At 46.6% G+C, this 16442-nt stretch overlaps 2 protein-coding genes across 9 annotated transcripts in view; both read left to right on the top strand.

Moving 5' to 3' along the window:
- The window catches only part of Otud5 (OTU deubiquitinase 5), a 30588-nt gene extending 22133 nt beyond the window's left edge, over positions 1 to 8455 (top strand). For 3 of the 6 annotated variants that reach the window (XM_063245814.1, XM_063245812.1, XM_013144339.3), the window contains exons 6-9: positions 4917 to 5120; positions 6683 to 6884; positions 6974 to 7087; positions 7392 to 8455. In XM_063245814.1, the coding sequence (XP_063101884.1) occupies positions 4917 to 5120; positions 6683 to 6884; positions 6974 to 7087; positions 7392 to 7516 (645 nt within the window). In that variant the 3' untranslated portion in view covers positions 7517 to 8455. The remainder of the gene's footprint in view (positions 1 to 4916; positions 5121 to 6682; positions 6885 to 6973; positions 7088 to 7391) is intronic. The other 3 variants (XM_063245813.1, XM_063245815.1, XR_010046538.1) reach the window with 2 other exon arrangements.
- A 2732-nt stretch (positions 8456 to 11187) lies between these two features.
- On the top strand, positions 11188 to 16166 carry Pim2 (Pim-2 proto-oncogene, serine/threonine kinase). Of its 3 annotated transcripts, XM_063245817.1 has the most exons (7): positions 11192 to 11483; positions 11619 to 11728; positions 12525 to 12575; positions 13718 to 13762; positions 13934 to 14090; positions 14802 to 14978; positions 15079 to 16166. In XM_063245817.1, exons 1-7 carry the CDS (start codon positions 11423 to 11425, stop codon positions 15240 to 15242), a joined length of 765 nt encoding a protein of 254 aa, XP_063101887.1. In that variant the 5' UTR covers positions 11192 to 11422; the 3' UTR covers positions 15243 to 16166. The 3 variants fall into 3 exon arrangements, with proteins under 3 accessions (XP_012999789.1, XP_063101887.1, XP_023417625.1); XM_013144335.3 differs by having other exon boundaries at positions 11188 to 11483; positions 13718 to 14090; positions 14791 to 14978; positions 15079 to 15267; XM_023561857.2 differs by having other exon boundaries at positions 11194 to 11483; positions 13718 to 14090.
- The last annotated feature ends 276 nt before the right edge of the window (positions 16167 to 16442 follow it).

Here is a 16442-nt window from a genome sequence, read left to right as displayed (position 1 = left end):
ACATCATGCTGGTTGATTCTTTGCACCCTGTGTGTCTATCATCAATAGTCAGCTGGGGAAGATTTTGAGGTCTTTTATTCAGGTTTCACTTCCTACAAACAGAAAGTGCACCTACCTCATTTTAGGAAACACCCTAACACTAACACACCCTCCAACATGGGATTTTTGTTTTCTTTTTTTAATAAACTTTATTTTAGAAGTTTTCAGTTTTTAGAATTACTGTGCAGATATTACTGTTTCCATATGTCCCAGTATGATTAACATATCAGCATAGTACATTGGTCATAATTAGTGAACCAGTATGGATATTATTAACTGAAGACCACATCTGATTCAGTTACTTGATGACCTTTTTCTGTTCCACCTGTGACTTTTTCTGTTCCAGGATCCTATCCAGAATGTCACCTTATATTTTATTGTCCCCTCTGACACCTTATAACTCTGAGAGTTTCTCAGAATATCCTTTACTTTTTGATCTGTTTGCAGACTGTAGTTCAGCCTTTCTGAGAATGTCATGTAATTGTAATCATACAGTACATCTGTAGCTTTTTCAGATTTTTTTCACTTTATGGTTTTAAAATTCTCCATGGCTGGGGCTGGGGATTTAGCTCAGCGGCATAAGCGCCTGCCTTGCAAGCAGACAGTCGTGAGTTCGATCCCTGGTACCGGTAAAAATGAAAAAGACAAAAAAAAAAAAAATTCTCCATGACTTTCCTGGATTTAAAGATTTGAATGTTTTGGGTTTTTCTGATTAATAAATTTAATTTATAACAGATTTACAGAACAATTGTGAAACAAATACAGAGTTCACATCTAGTGCCCTTGTCCCGCACAATTGGGCTATTAACATCTCAAATGACTGTAGTCCCTTTGTTAGAATGTATAAATCAATGTTGATACATTGTTGTTAATTGAAGTAACCATGCCTCCTTTTCTGTGACAGTTTCTCACACTTAACTTGTTTTGAGGACCTTGACATTTTTTTTTTGTCTTTTTCCTTTTTATCGGTTCCGGGATTGAACTCATGACCGCCTGCTTGCAAGGCAGGCGCTTTATGCCACTGAGCTAAATCCCCAGCCGGACCTTGACATTTTTAAGGAATACTGATGAAGTACATTGTGGGAAGCTCTTAGAATTTGCTGAGGTTTTTTTTTTTTTTTTTTTTTAACGGTAGCAAAGTTGTATTAAAAGTAGAAAAAGAAGCAGACTTGGTAAAATAAGTAATAATCATGTACATTGTTCTTATGATTATACCGGGAATGTGGGTTTGGGGAGGAATGTGACAGAAGTGACATTTTCATTACATTAAATTAAGAGTGCATGGTGTGGTGTGGTGGCACCTGCCTGTAATCCCAACACTATGGAAACTGAGGCGGCAAGACTGCCACAAGTTCCAGGCCTGCCTGGGCTATGTAGTGAGTTCAAGGCCAGTCTGAATTATAGTCTGAAGAAAAAGTAAACAAACAGAGAACATAGTGGAAATGTGGTTATGACTTGATGTCTTTGGTCACCTGTCATCTGGTGTTTCACTTCACAGTTATTCTGTTCCATCTTTTCCATTTGGTACTGTTAGGAAGGAACTCAGAGTATACTATGTATGCAAATTATTTGGAATTGTTCTGCAAGGGTTTCTTATCTCCCATTTATTAATTTATTCTCTCATTCATTTGGGTTACTTTCCATGTAAAGATGTTCATTTTATATTTTGTGTTATACTGTCATTGTGCTTTTATTTTGTTGCTTAGATTGTTCAGACTTTTTTTTCTCACAAACCCAGGGCCTTGTGTATGCCTAGAAAGTGCTCTAGCACCAAGCTGCACCCTCAAACCCCTGTTACAGCATCCTTTTATTTTTATTTTTATTTTTATTTTTTTTTTTTGTCTTTTTCATTTTTATCGGTACCAGGGATCGAACTCACGACTGCCTGCTTGCAAGGCAGGCACTTATGCCGCTGAGCTAAATCCCCAGCCCCTACAGCATCCTTTTAAAGAAGCACATCCTTATTTTTCAGTGCTACAAGTTGTTCCAGGTTCATCTTAAGCATTTCTTACTCTTACAGTCAACCATTTTTCCAAGGAGCTCTAGAACTTTTATTGGAGAAGGTTTGTTTTTCCAAATCCTTTTTATTTCAAGGAGAAAAAGGCAAAAAAAAAAAAAAAACCCTAAAACATAATTTCAAAGCACATCATTCGAGGCAGCAATGGTACATACATTGTGCATTGTCATCCCCAAATCATTCACCCAAAGCACATCTGTGTTCAGTTGTCCAAACAGTACCAGCACAAATCCTTCTCTTTAGTGAACCCAGAGAAATCTGTAGTTAAAACTATCTTAACTATTTTTGTATATATAGGTATACATATGTTCTTTCAGCTTTTTACACTGAGACAATAAGATATTTACACGTGTCTTATTTAAGAAATTTCTATATATAACCATTTTGACCAACTCAAATCCTTTACTCTATGTATCATTCTAGTTTTCTGGTAGTCTTCAGTAATTTCCCACTCAATGGTAAGTAACCCAGCTCCACCACCATTGTGTTTATTTACTCAGCTGCTACTTGCATAGCAAGGGCAGAATCATTAACCCATACCCCCTAGAGCACAGTGATATGCACATTTCTTTTGCCTTTGGTGTTACAGATGCCATTCATTGCCAAAGTGATTTAAGTCACCCAGCCCCTTACCTGAAGTTCTTGCATACATTTGTAATTCATTTAGTCTTAAATCACATTCTGCATTCCAGTGGGATCTCTACCTCCCAATGATCTTTAAAAAAAAAAAAACAGCATACATTAAGGTTGTCTTTGTTTTGTAAAGTTCCATGGGTTTTTACAAGTGCATAACAACATCATGTATCCAGCATTACAGGATCATTCAGAATTCTTTCACTACCCTTAAAACTCCTTTTCTCCATCTGTTTGCGTCTCCCTTCCTCCAGCTTTCTGCAACCACTAATTTGTTTATTGACTGTGGTTTTGCTTTTTTTCAGAATATCATATTGGAATCATATAGTATGAACTCTTTTCAAACTGCTTTCACTTAACAGTATGCATTACTGTTCATCATCTGTTTCATGGCTTCATCATCTGTTTTCATGGCTTGTTAGCTTGATTTTCTCTTATCGCTACTGTTCCATTTATGGAGGCACCAGTTTGTTTAACCATTCACCTATTGAAAGACATTCTTGGTTGTTTCTAGCTTTCAGTGATAACGAATAAAGCCTCTGTTAACTGCTGTGTGCAGGTTTTTGTGTGGACATAAGTTTTTAGATCAGTTGTGTAAATGTCTAGGTGAGAGATTGCTGGATTTGAAGATCGTGTTTTGATTTATAAGAAACTACCAGTCTCTTCAGAGTGGTTGTACAGATTTGCATCCCCACAATAATACAGTAAATAAAAGTTCTTGTTGCTCCACACCCTTCGAGCAGTTGATATTGTCAGTGCTTTGGATTTTAACCATTATTTTAGGAGTTTAGTGTTATCTTGCTGAGTTTTGCTTTTTGAGTCTTTTTATTTTTTTGAGACAGGATCTTTCTATGTAGGTCATGCTGGCCTTGGACTGTGTACCTCAGGCTGCCCTCAAATGATTTTCCTCTTGGCCTCCTAAGTGTTGGGATTACAGATGTATGCCACTATGCTTTGTTCATTGTTTTAATTTGTAATTTTCTAAAGAAATGACACTTAAATATCTTTTTTTAAAAAAAGTAACTGAGCTACATTCTCATGGTGAGAATGTCTTTACACATGCTGTTTGCCATCTGTGTATCTTTGTTATGTGTTTAAATTGTTTGCCTATTTTTAATCTTTTTGTGGTGCTAGAGATGGGACCCAGGACCTTTCACATGTCAGACACTTAAGTGCTTTACCATTGAGCAACATTCCCAGCCTGTGTTTGCCTGTTTTTTATTTGGCATGTTCTAATAGAAATTTACATACTTTTTGGAGATGATCTCAGTGTATAGTTCAGGCTGGTCTTGAACTTACTTATGTAGCCTAAGCTGGCCTCAAACTCACAGTGATCCTTCTGCCTCAGTCTCCTAAATACTGGGATTACTAGAGTACACCATGATGCCCAGCTTCATAGTTCTTTTCCACTATTCTCCACTGTAGAAAATTACTTTTTAGCTCATTACTTAGCTTGTGCAGTATGTGGTATGTATGTCTGTATTAAAGGAGTGTTAACTAAAGCTCCATGCAGCAATACTTGCACTCACTCCATGCATTATATTCTGATTTATTTATTTATTCTCTCTCTCTCTCTCTCTCTCTCTCTCTCTCTCTCTCTCTCTCTCTTGTACTGAGAATCAAACCCAGGCAGGTGCTGTGCTGCTGAGCTAATTTGCAGCCCTCTATTTCATTTTTTTAAATGCTAGCTTCTCTCACTGCCTGACACATAGTACTGTAATAGAATGTCCCACAACTCAGTTCCCATATCATGTTCATATTGTTCCCCATTCCTTCATGCAACTTCACAGCTTCTCTAGCCCCTCACATCTTGCTTGGTCCCTCCCCATCTTGTGTCATGTAGCTCACTTCTCTAGTCATCTGTTCTCTTCAACCATCTGGGCATACGTGAGGAAAGCCTTGGCTCTGTGAAATTTGAGGCATCACTAGATGGGGCTTCTGGAAATTTAGGCCTATGCTGGAGGGCCCCTAGTCCCTCAGGGGTAACCTCAGCTTGTCTTGGAATTGGGCCAGGGATTCTCAGTGGAGGAATTTGGAATGAGAGGTATTATAACTCGCTTGTTTTCCCCCAGTTTCTGATTAAATACACAGTCTATCCAGAAGGGTGCTCCATGAGAGTACCTGATTTCCTGTGTCAGTCCCTGTGAAGCTACATTCCTCAACCCATTCTGGCTCTTGACCAGGTTCAGGATGCCATCCACATCCCTGTTCCTCTGCCCCCTTGCAGTTTGCAGAGCAGTCCCTGATGAAGAATGCCATAAAAACTTCAGAGGAATCATGGATTGAGCAACAAATGTTAGAAGACAAAAAACGGGCTACAGACTGGGAGGCCACAAATGAGGCCATAGAGGAGCAAGTGGCTCGAGAATCCTACTTGCAGTGGCTGAGGGATCAGGAGAAGCAGGCCCGCCAGGTCCGAGGCACCAGCCAGGTAAGTCATGGTCTATCACTGGCCTGGCTATACACCCCTTACTTCCCATGCTTTGCCCCCAAATGGACAGGAGAAGAGTTAAGTGATTCTGACACCTGGGAGGGAGGGAGGCTCCCAGCCCCAACTATAACAAGTCTTGGCTTTAGTCTGGCATTGTGCCATAGAATGCCCATCACTTGTGCAGAACAACCTCTTAAGGAGTGTGGGAGAGCAGCAGCTGTTGGTGCTAACATGGAGGAATAAATGGCTTCAGAGAGAGAAATGTTTGTGGAATGTCTGTGCATTCCAGGCTGTATGCTGAGGATGTGAAATCATACCTGGCCTGTTCTGTCCTCAGTGATCCCAACCAGTGAGGAAGACAGATGAGACCCATTGGCAGGGCCCATTACTCTGGCAGTGGAGGGGGGACCTCTGGCCATTCTTCATAGAGAAAGTTAAATTGTTAGGGTAGAGAAAGCAGGGCAAACAGACATCTGAGGAATCACAAAGTTTGGAGCGATTGCTGATGTTAAGAGCTGAGTAATTTGTTCTACAAATATTTATTGCGTGTAATTCCACAGTGCTCTGGGAGGCTGAGGCAAGAGTATCACAACTTAAAAGTATAGTCTAGACAGCCTACTAACTTGGTGACACCCTGTCTCAAAATAAACTAATAAAGAATGGAGGATGGAGCCCCGGGTTAGATCTCTGGTACTATAAAACATTGTAGCCCTGTGCCAGGGTTACTCAAGTGTAGTACAGTGCGATATATTAGTGAGTCTGGCAGGCCAAGGTCATTGTCTTTCTGATTACATTTTTGTGGAGTGATACAAAATAATCACAATGAATAAGTTAGTTTAGGAGTGTGGCAGATGCAAAATGTAGAGCCAGGATAAAGAGGAAGCATAGGGCTGAGTGGGCTAGGCAGGAGTCACAGTGTTGTTGGGTGGGCCTCAGAAGAAGTGAGAGCTGAGCACCCTTGAAGGGGAGGCAAGGGCCTAGCACACCCATTGTGATTGGGGCACAGCCCAAAGGGAGGCACTGGAGGCTAAACAGACAGCGTAGTCCGTGGAGTCAGGGAGGTAGTCAGCCCGGGTTGGGTAGGGGCTGTGTGGTATGGTGAGGATTTTTACTTGGGCTATAGTGGAAACAATAGGTGGTTTCTGAGCAGAGAGAGGGTAGGATCTGAGTTAGGGTTTAGCAGTATCTTCCTGAGTGCTGAGTGTAGGGCTGGAGTCTGGAGTAAAGAAGCAGAGGTGCCAGGGGGCACAGTGAGCAGAAGTCTGGGCGACTGGAAGGGGTGCTGGCTGTGGAGGTGGCAAAAGGGATTAGACTTGGGATCTATAGTGAAGGTTTGAGAACTAGACTTACTTGTCAGTTGATTTCAGGGCTGTGAGATGATACGGTTAGGAGCTTACCCTTAGGCCTGTGAGGGACCCTGTGGTCCCCTGTGTAAGTACAAATGATGGTGGCATATGTGGACACTGTCATAGCCAGGATTGGTGGACAGAGCAAACACTTGGTGCTGGAACCCAGGAGGATCATGGTTGGCATTGGCCTTTACCACTCTTTCCCTGTGGCAGCCCCGGAAAGCCAGCGCCACGTGTAGTTCAGCCACAGCAGCTGCCTCCAGTGGCCTAGAGGAGTGGACTAGCCGGTCCCCGCGGCAGAGGAGTTCAGCTTCTTCACCTGAGCACCCTGAGCTGCACGCTGAGCTGGGCATCAAGCCCCCTTCCCCAGGCACTGTCTTAGCTCTTGCCAAACCTCCCTCACCCTGTGCACCAGGTCAGTGCCTCACTCTCAGGACATGTGGCTGTGATTAGGGGCTCCTACCTGGGTCCTGGACCTGCCCTCTGACTGTCTGTCTGTCTCAGGTACAAGCAGTCAGTTCTCAGCAGGGGCTGACCGGGCCACTTCCCCACTTGTATCCCTCTACCCTGCTCTGGAGTGCCGGGCCCTCATTCAGCAGATGTCCCCCTCTGCCTTTGGTAAGCCTCCTTTGGGGACTGGGGACATTTAGGCAAGGACTAGAAAACATAGCAAGTCCTAAGTGGGGGTTTCCTGGATACTGATCATCTCTCCAAAAAAGAAACCAGAGGTACTGGGAGGATTTTTCTGGTCTGAGCTGTTTGCCCGAGAAAGGGTCTAGTGGGGCTGATAGGCCTTGGAGAAGCTTCGCTTTTGAGAAAGGAGTGAGAAGGGTGGGATGAGATTTCTCTAGAGCCAAGCATCAGGCCCGTGTGAGTGAAGGTGAGGGTGCCCTGTCATTCCTTTCCTCTTTCTCCTGCCCAGCAGGTCTGAATGACTGGGATGATGATGAGATCCTAGCGTCGGTGCTGGCTGTGTCCCAACAGGAATACCTAGACAGTATGAAGAAAAACAAAGTGCACAGAGACCCACCCCCAGACAAGAGTTGATGGAAACCTGGGGACTGAATACCATCTCCCAATACCCCTTCCTGCCCTCTAGTGCTACCCTACCTTCTTTGGCTTTCTTCCCTCTTGCCTCCTTCCCTTTTTCCCCTCTCTCCCCTCTTTCCATCCTCCCCACCGCCCTGTGGCCAGCCCATCCCTGTACTCCCCTCATTGCTGCCACAGCCACCCTTCTTTGCCAGCCAACGTGCCCTGTTGCCCCCGCACAGAACCATCCCTGCATTCCACAGGGGACTCTGGCAAGGGTGCCGAAGGTAGGCGACAGGCACAGACCATCCGACAGCCAGGCCATCTCCAGATGCGATGCTCAGAAGAAAGTCTCCTGCCTGCCCTTTTGAGATCAGATCAACTTGTCACACACACCCCCCTCACAATTATGTCTGGGAGGTGGGAGGAAGAAGTGAACATTTCTTTCCCCAGTATCCCAAGATTTTTCTGAGCCTTCAATGTCAAATTTTTCTTTATTAAAATGTACTTTTATCTTATAAAATCAACCAATCAGAAATGATGTAGACGACAGCATTGGCTCTGTGAAGGTGGCATCTCTGGTTTAGAGGCAGCAGGCCGGCCATGGGACATGGAGGGGGCACACCGCTGTCTTCTGGCCTCTGGCTTCTTGGAGGTGGGCACAGGGCCTGGGATGTGAGTCAGGGTGGGGAGTGGGGGCGGGGGGTGGTGGCAGGTGTCAAACTGGCTTTGGACAATGAGACCCTGACCTTGCTGCATTCCTTTTGCTTCCACCACCACTAGTCTCTTTGGAATCTCGAGGTGGGGGCGTTTCGGGGATCATGGCCGCACTCTGGATTTGAGTGTAGGGAGTGGGAGCAGCCTTGGCAGATGGGGCATGCGCGCCCTGCAGGTGTTGACAAGATCCACCATCTGTAATGTCCTTGGCACAATAAAACCAAATGTCAGTTTCCCTGAGCGATTCTGTTGTGTGTGGGGCAGGGCAGGGTTGAGGGTGGGTTGAGGGCTGTGAAGATTTTAGGTGGTTCTGCAAAAAGGAAACACAAGCCTGGCTTGACCTTTGAGGTCCACAAGCTTTCCAGTAGGGTCTGCCTGGGGTTTATACTTGAGCTAATACTTAGCAAACTTCTGGCCAGGCGTGCTCACATGCACCTACAGTCCCAGCTACCCAGGAAGCTGAGGCAAGAGGATCATTTGAGCCCAGGAGTTCAGGCCAGCCTGGGCAACAACACAGCAAGACTCTCTTAAAAACAAAGGAAAATCACACACAAAAAGCCTCCTTTTGGGCCTATTAACATAAAAAATCCTCTTTTGTCTTCTGCCCTTGCCCACTGTATTTCCGGGACGGGGCTGGGGGTGGGGTGGGGGATGGATGGGAGCCTGGGGCTGACTTGGGCTGAGAGCTGAGACTGAATTTCCTGTCCGAATTCCAACTACCCTGCCCCCATCTCACCATCAGTGTTTGTTTCTTTCTTGTGATAATCTGGTGAGGAAAGGCTTTGGAAATGCACAGCTGACACTTCATTAGCAACATGAGTTTGGTGGAAGTGACCAAGGGTCCCCCCCCACTGAGTTTTAGAATCTGAAGTATGAAATGGCTGAATCCTTTGTTCTTACCTCCCTAGCCCTCTTAACACCTCTGTCCTTTACCCCTCCTTGAGCTAACCAATGCTAACTAGCCCCAGAGTTTTCTCAAAACAGCTTGTTTTTCCATTCCACCTTGCTTAAGGGGGTCCCTGAGTGTTCTCCAGGTGTAGATGAGGGTGTGGCACAATGGTTACTCTCCAGTTATGTTACCGTTGATTTGAAAGGTACCTCAGGCTTTTCTAGCTGTATGGTTTTGGGTTCTGTTGAGTTTCTAGTGTCCCACCTGCACTACAGGGGCAACAGTGGTGTCTGCTACCTTTAAGCTTCATGTATGGTTAATAGTGGATACATTGTGAGCTCATGAATGTTAGTGGGTATTAGTAATTATTACAGTGTGCAAGTTTCTGTACCCTTAGGGCTGTCTACTTGCCTCTTGCCATTCTGTCCCGTTTCCTTGGTTTGTACTCAAAATTTGTCCTACCCTTAGCCACCAACCTTGTCTTTCAAGACAGTCATCTAAAATGCCCTGTATGACCACACATTTTCACTTCAATCTACAACTATCCCCAGTAACTGCACAGTAAACTTAATGGGCAGGGATTGTGATGCTTGACTTATCTGTGAGAAGTATACTTCCACCAGAGCCTGCTTGGCTGATAGTAGACCTTCCAGTAATGTTAGATGAGTGTTGTCCAAGTTTGTTTGGTGAGTCAAAGTTCTCACGTGTATCTCAGTGTTTCCAGGCATGTTTGTGACAGGGCCTTCTTTCCAGGTGTGTCAGATGGTGACTGAGACTCTGACAGTTTGTGTCTGAGGCAAGTGCATATCTGCGTGGGTCTGTCTGTGACAGTGCATCTGTGGTTTCTGTCTGATAGGGTAGATGTCCAATTGGATTTCTGTGAAGATTTTAGGTAGCTATTTTTAGTGTCCCGTGACAAAGCTGCATATCTGATAGTGTGTATGACCAGGTCTATCCCTGTCCACTTTTGTGACAGTTCCTATTGGGCTCTCTCACCTCACAGCATGCCTGCCTTTGACAATCCGTGTGTGTCTCTGGAGTGTCTAAATGTTCTTGTGACAGACTTTGGGCCCCTTATTTCTGGGAAAGTATAAACTTTCTGTGACAGTATGATAGTGTGTGACAAGTTTGTTACTATGGTGGGGACATTCGTGTGTCATCACATGGCAGTGTAGCTCTATATGAATCTCAGGAGTTCCTTTCTCTTAACAGTGTATTTCTGTGATTTCTGGAACCATCATCTTTGCTGGCTGTGTCTCCATGTGTGACCAGGAAAAATTCACATCGCATCTCATGGCGTTTCTGTGTGTCTTTGAAATGTGTCTGCCTGAGGTGTGGGACAATTCTCACAAATCAGTATCTAAGGCTGTTTACTTCTCTGGCAGCTCCTTCTCTACCTAGCTCCCTTAGTCCAGGTCTCCCACACGGAAGCACAGCCCCATACCCCCAAGACCACCCCCTGATGTAGGTTCTAGACCTGCCAACTGGATCCACAGCTAAGTCTAGCTATGTCTGTTTAGGTTAAAGTCTGCCAGGACACCCCAGGCTACTACCTCCTGAAGCCAGAACTCAGCCTCTGACTGGCCTCCTGTAGTAGTACTCAAGGGTGTTTCCCCTCCCTAAAGACTGGATAGTTTTTAGGGAAGGATTCCACTTTTCAAGTGAGGGCTGAAATTCGCCTGGAGGATGTGGTTCTGGTTATCCCCAGGCTGGGAATCTTAAAGCTGGCCTAGAATTATCTCTGCACTAATCTCAATGCAGTGGCAAACCTGCTTCCTGGGAAAGTAGGCTGCGCAGTTGTTTTTTAAGTGTACACATACACACCTCACCACCACCACTACCACCAACCCCGCACAACAACCAAAACAAACGCAATTACTGCAAAGGGATTCCCAGAACCGGTTTCCTCTTCTTGTGCGCCCCCATCATTTGCATGCAGGCCCCGCCTCCGCGGAAGAACCAGGCGTGTATTTGCATAAGGGACACTAGAAACATTGAGGGTGGTATGCAAATTAGGAATGACTCTGATTGGCTGGGGTACAGCAGGTGCCGCGTCCGGATTGATCAAAGGCAGGTGGGCGGGGCTGTCGCTCTGGGCGACTCTCCCGGGAGGCGCGTGCCCCGGCTCAGTAGCGTTGGGGCTGGCGCACGCCGTGAGTTCTAACGCTGCACAGTCTGAGGGTGCTTCCGGACCACCAATTTTCCTACCTTCCACCCTGGCGCCCCCCAGCCCTGGCTCCCCAGCCACGCTGCCCCGGGCTCCTACGCCCTGTGGGCTCAGCGGATTCAGCGGGCTCAATCTGCGCAGCGCCTCCTCCATGTTGACCAAGCCTCTGCAGGGCCTTCCTGCGCCCCCCGTGACCCCCACACTGCAGCCAGGTGAGCACAGCTTCTCCTATCTACCGGGACCAGGTGTGGTGGGCTGCAATAGTGGGTGACTGCGGGGTGGAGGAAGGAAGGTATGGCCCGGCTCAACACACCACCACCCTGACTTCTTCGCCTCTGCCTGCGTAGGAGGCAAGGATCGGGAAGCGTTCGAGGCCGAGTATCGACTCGGCCCCCTCCTGGGTAAGGGGGGCTTTGGCACTGTGTTCGCAGGACACCGCATCACAGATCGACTACAGGTATGTATCTACAATGAGTCTTGGCAGGGTCAGGTGCGTTTGGTAGGGACTGGCCTTGTGGCTGATGGCTGGTAGATACAAAAGGGAGTCTGCAATGTGAGTAGTAGGGTCAGGAGGACCAGGATCCAGATTGGTGGGGGTTGTGAATTTGCGCACCTTTGGGACTCAAGGTGGATATGTGGGGGGCAGAAGGTTTCAGAGCAGAGATTCAGGAGGTCTAGGGAGTTAAAAAGACTGGGAGAGGTCTTGAGAACTCAAGATCCAGGGCTTTAAGGAATGAATGTATATGCGAGATTTTGGAGCTTTCAGTCCCAGATTGGGGGACTTTGGGGATAGGCTCTTATGTGGACTGCTGAGGAACAGGATCCTGGTACAGAGTTGGGATATCAAGAAATTTACAATCCTTGGACTAGGATGTATATAGCTCAGTCGTAGAGCACTTACCTAGTATGGACGCTGTCCTAGGTTCGATACCCGTTACTGCAAGGGGAAAAAAATTAAGGGAATGGAAGGGGGGAAAAACCTTAGTCCCTATAATCAAGGGATCCTAATACCTCAGACACAGGGTTAAGGTGGAAGTGGGCGGGGGGGGGGGACTTGCTTCTGGGGTCTTGGAGGGTAGGGAAAAATCCCTGCCTGTTACGGGGTGTGGTACGATGGAAACCAGAAATACTAGAGTTCTGGAAGGTGGAGGGGCATCAGAGGTATGCAGTGTCTAAAGCTAAAGACGCAGCGGCGGTGGAAGAAGGGGGGAGACTGTCACTTGCTTGATCCTCATAACAACTCTCTTCTTCAGGTTGCCATCAAAGTGATCCCTCGGAATCGTGTGCTGGGCTGGTCCCCTTTGGTGAGTACTTTTGGTGTCCTTGACCTGTCTGCTCCATTGGTGATTATGAACTCATTTCCTTGATCTTCTAGGCCATATGATTTCCTGCACCTTAAAACAGAGAGAAAGCTTCCACCATCCCATGTTTACTCTGTTGGGGTGACACAGTTGTGATTCACCTCACTTCCCCCAGAGCCGAGGATTCTCCCCTCCAACTGTGCTTTCTCAGTCCTCCTTTCAAACACTGCTTCTGGGGCTGCCCACAGGACATGCTGCTGGGGAAAGAGGGGCAGAGGTCACTGGTTACCATGGCGATACTGCCTGTTTCTCTCCAGTCTGTTAGAGAGCTAACGGACATCAGGGTGGGTCTGAGCAAGTAGTATGGGTGAGCGCGCCCCCTGGCGGACTTCTTGGAAGACTGCGCCTGCGCAAGTCTTGAGCTCCAGGAGAGTGGTGTGCATGCGCCATATCAAGGCACTTGAATCTCTGAGAAAACCTGTCTGCGGCTGTGCAAGTCATTGGCATGGCCGGTAGAGGGCCCCACCTCAAGCAGGAAGGTTCCTTTTGGCTGGCTGTGCTTGCAGGGTGCTTAGGGTTATTGAACAAATGGTTCTAGTTGCTTTGTGGCAGTGACGACATAGCACATTATACCATTTTACTGAGTTTTTACTCTGCTACGCCCTTAGCAGTGAATCACTTTCAGCTATATAAAATGAGAGAATATATGGTAGTCATGGTTCTAGGCACATGGAAAAAATATTACATGGTTTCTAGGTCCCATTCTGTATTATGTCCCTTTCTACTGACTCACTTAACCATTTAACAAAAACTGAGTTTTTGTCCTGTAATCAGGCACTGTTGGTACTTCAGATGTGCCCTTGGAAAAAAAAAGCTATACTACATAAAAGTGCTTCCACTGAAGAAGGCCTTTTGATAAGAACCACTTGCATTTATTCAAGTACTTACAGAGCTCCTTACTACATGCCAGGTGGATGTAGGCTCTTTTAGCTCATCCCAATGACTTAAGAACTCTTAAGCTGAAAACACAGATCTGGGTACAAAGTGGGTTAGGTTCAGATCCGAAGTCAAAACACCAGAGGGACTATGATTTGACCTTGTTTGCTTTGGATATCAATTTAACATCTGCCTTCTTTCCACCACAGTCAGACTCAGTCTCATGCCCTCTCGAAGTGGCTCTGCTGTGGAAGGTGGGTGAAGGCAGTGGGCACCCTGGTGTGATCCGCCTCCTTGACTGGTTTGAAACACAGGAGGGCTTCATGCTGGTCCTCGAGCGCCCTCTTCCTGCCCAGGATCTCTTTGACTACATCACAGAGAAGGGGCCCCTGGGTGAGGGCCGAAGCCGCTGCTTCTTTGCCCAGGTAGTGGCGGCTGTCCAGCACTGCCATGCCCGTGGAGTTGTCCATCGTGACATCAAGGATGAGAACATCCTCATAGACCTCCCCCGAAACTGTGTCAAACTCATTGATTTTGGCTCTGGTGCCCTGCTCCATGATGAACCCTACACTGACTTCGATGGTAAGTAAGGCTTTCTTAAATCTCACAGTGTTAGTACTTCCAACCTGGAATCTTTCTGGCCTCCTGACCTTTGAGCTGCAGTGGTGGGTTCTCTTAGAATAGTTGACCTGTATGGTATCTTTATAAGTATTTCATTTTGTTCTGGGTATTGAACCCAGGGCCTTCATACTCATCCTATATCCTCAGCCATTTTTATTTTGTTTTGTTTTATTTTGGTACTGGGAATTGAACTCCTAACCTTGCACTTTCTAGGCAGGTGCTTATGCCACTGAGCTAAATCCCTGGCCCCTTTCAACCCTTTTGAGACAGTGTATCAAGTTCCTCAGGCTGAGCTCCACCTCAGTGTTCCTCCTGCCTCAGCCCCTCAAGAATGCTGAGGTTACAGGCACATGCCACAGTGGGGTTTTTGATGTCTAGTACTAAGGATTCTTAGGCCTAGCCCCATGACAAAGTCCATCTTCTGACCTTGTTCTGTCTAGACAGCTAACTCTGGAGAGATCTGTCTCCTAAGTGTTCTTTTTCAGTGAGGTTATTGTGCTTTTAGTTTTAAGTGCTTTATTCTGTTGAGGGGACTCTGATGTAAGTACTTTTTGTGGTAATGGACCTTGCAGCTTTGATTAATAGACTACTCTAGTGAGACCCTGCTGTACTTCAAAGAAGTGGGGGTAGGAGGGCATCCTCAGAGTGAAATAACCCTCAGCTTGTGTGCAGGGACAAGGGTGTACAGCCCTCCCGAGTGGATCTCTCGACACCAATACCATGCTCTCCCGGCTACTGTCTGGTCACTGGGGATCCTCCTCTATGACATGGTATGTGGAGACATTCCCTTCGAGAGGGACCAGGAGATTCTGGAGGCTGAGCTCCACTTCCCTGCCCATGTCTCCCCAGGTGAGGACTTCACTGAACCCAACCCACTTGACTCCATCCCTCTTGGGGACTCGTATCCCTGCTAACTATTCACATCTCCCCTGTGCTTCTTGACCCACAGACTGCTGCGCCCTAATCCGCCGGTGCCTGGCCCCCAAACCTTCTTCCCGACCCTCGCTGGAGGAGATCCTGCTGGACCCCTGGATGCAAACACCAGCTGAGGACATGCCCCTCAATCCCCCCAAAGGAAATCCCACCCCCTTGCCTTGGTCCCTGCTTCCCTAGGCCTAGCCAGGCTCCCACTGGTTGGAATCCCATGGCTATGCAACAGGGGTAGATGGACATCTGTTGACCTGGTTTTACAGGTTGCTAAAAATCCAGTATTACTAAGGTCAGGGATTGGGGATGTGGGGTCAGAAGACAAGCCAAGTGTGCCCAGTCCCCATCCTAATCCTGTGAAGAAGCCTTTCTCCCAGAACCTGTGGCCCTTTATTCTGGAAGGGGGGATTCCTTGTTTGTTGTTTTATTAAGGATGTTACTGATTGACATTATTTACCTCCTAGCCCCAGGGTTCTTATTGTGATCGAGTTGTAACCCCCACACTAGTACCTCCTCCTATACCAACCACCACATGAACCTAGTTTAAATGCTCTTAACTTGGGCAAGGGTGCTTTTCCTTAAAATACCCAGCAGCTCTTTTAGCAAAAGGACCCTTTCCCTGGCCTAGGGTTCTGTGTTCAATCATACTGCTTGCCTGCCTGCCTCAGCCCAGAATGCATATTCTGGGGAGGTAATGCCCAGGTTACCCCAGGGCTCTTTTTTTCCTTTTTTTTTGTGAGGGGACCCTACTGTTACCCCAAGTGCTCTTATTCTGGTGAGAAGAACCGTACTTACACATTTTATGAAGGAATGGGAGATGGATACCACCTGATGCCACCAGAGACTAGGATGGGATGGATGATTTTGGGGGGGATGGGCTAGGGGAAGTAAGTTTTATCCTGTGTTCTCCTGAACCCCTCCAACTTTCTGCAAATTTTAGCTGCCTCCTCCTGAGCCAGGATTGTCCAACTGCTAAAATGTAAATACTTATGTACTGGAGGGAGGGGAGCTAAAAGTGTCCTCCTATCCCTTCTCTCCCTGCCTGGATTATTTAAAAAGCCATGTGTGGAAACCCACTACTTAATAAAATAATAAAATCAAAGGAGACCAGCTATTGCATCTACTGTTGCTGAGCCCACATGGAGATGGCTAGACATCTCCTTTGCTCCTTGGTGTTTTCCTTTTGTTTAATTCTGCAGTTAAGACTGGCCCCTGAACTATTTGGCCTCAGCCTCAGTGCTGGGATTACATGTGTGCACCCATACTACTCCTTTGTTTACTGGAAGGCCTCAGTCTTACTATATTCTCTAGGGAGTTCTCAATGGGTTTGTCTTGTTTCACCTTCAGCCAAAGTGTAAAAATACTATAGACATTAAGGGTGTCTGA

Source organism: Cavia porcellus, unplaced genomic scaffold, assembly GCF_034190915.1.
Source record: "Cavia porcellus strain 051 isolate PalLab524CR breed Dunkin Hartley unplaced genomic scaffold, mCavPor4.1 scaffold_3, whole genome shotgun sequence".
Lineage (NCBI taxonomy): Eukaryota > Metazoa > Chordata > Mammalia > Rodentia > Caviidae > Cavia > Cavia porcellus.
The sequence above is the reverse complement of the archived record's forward strand: the minus strand, read 5'-3'. Positions and strand labels throughout refer to the sequence as shown.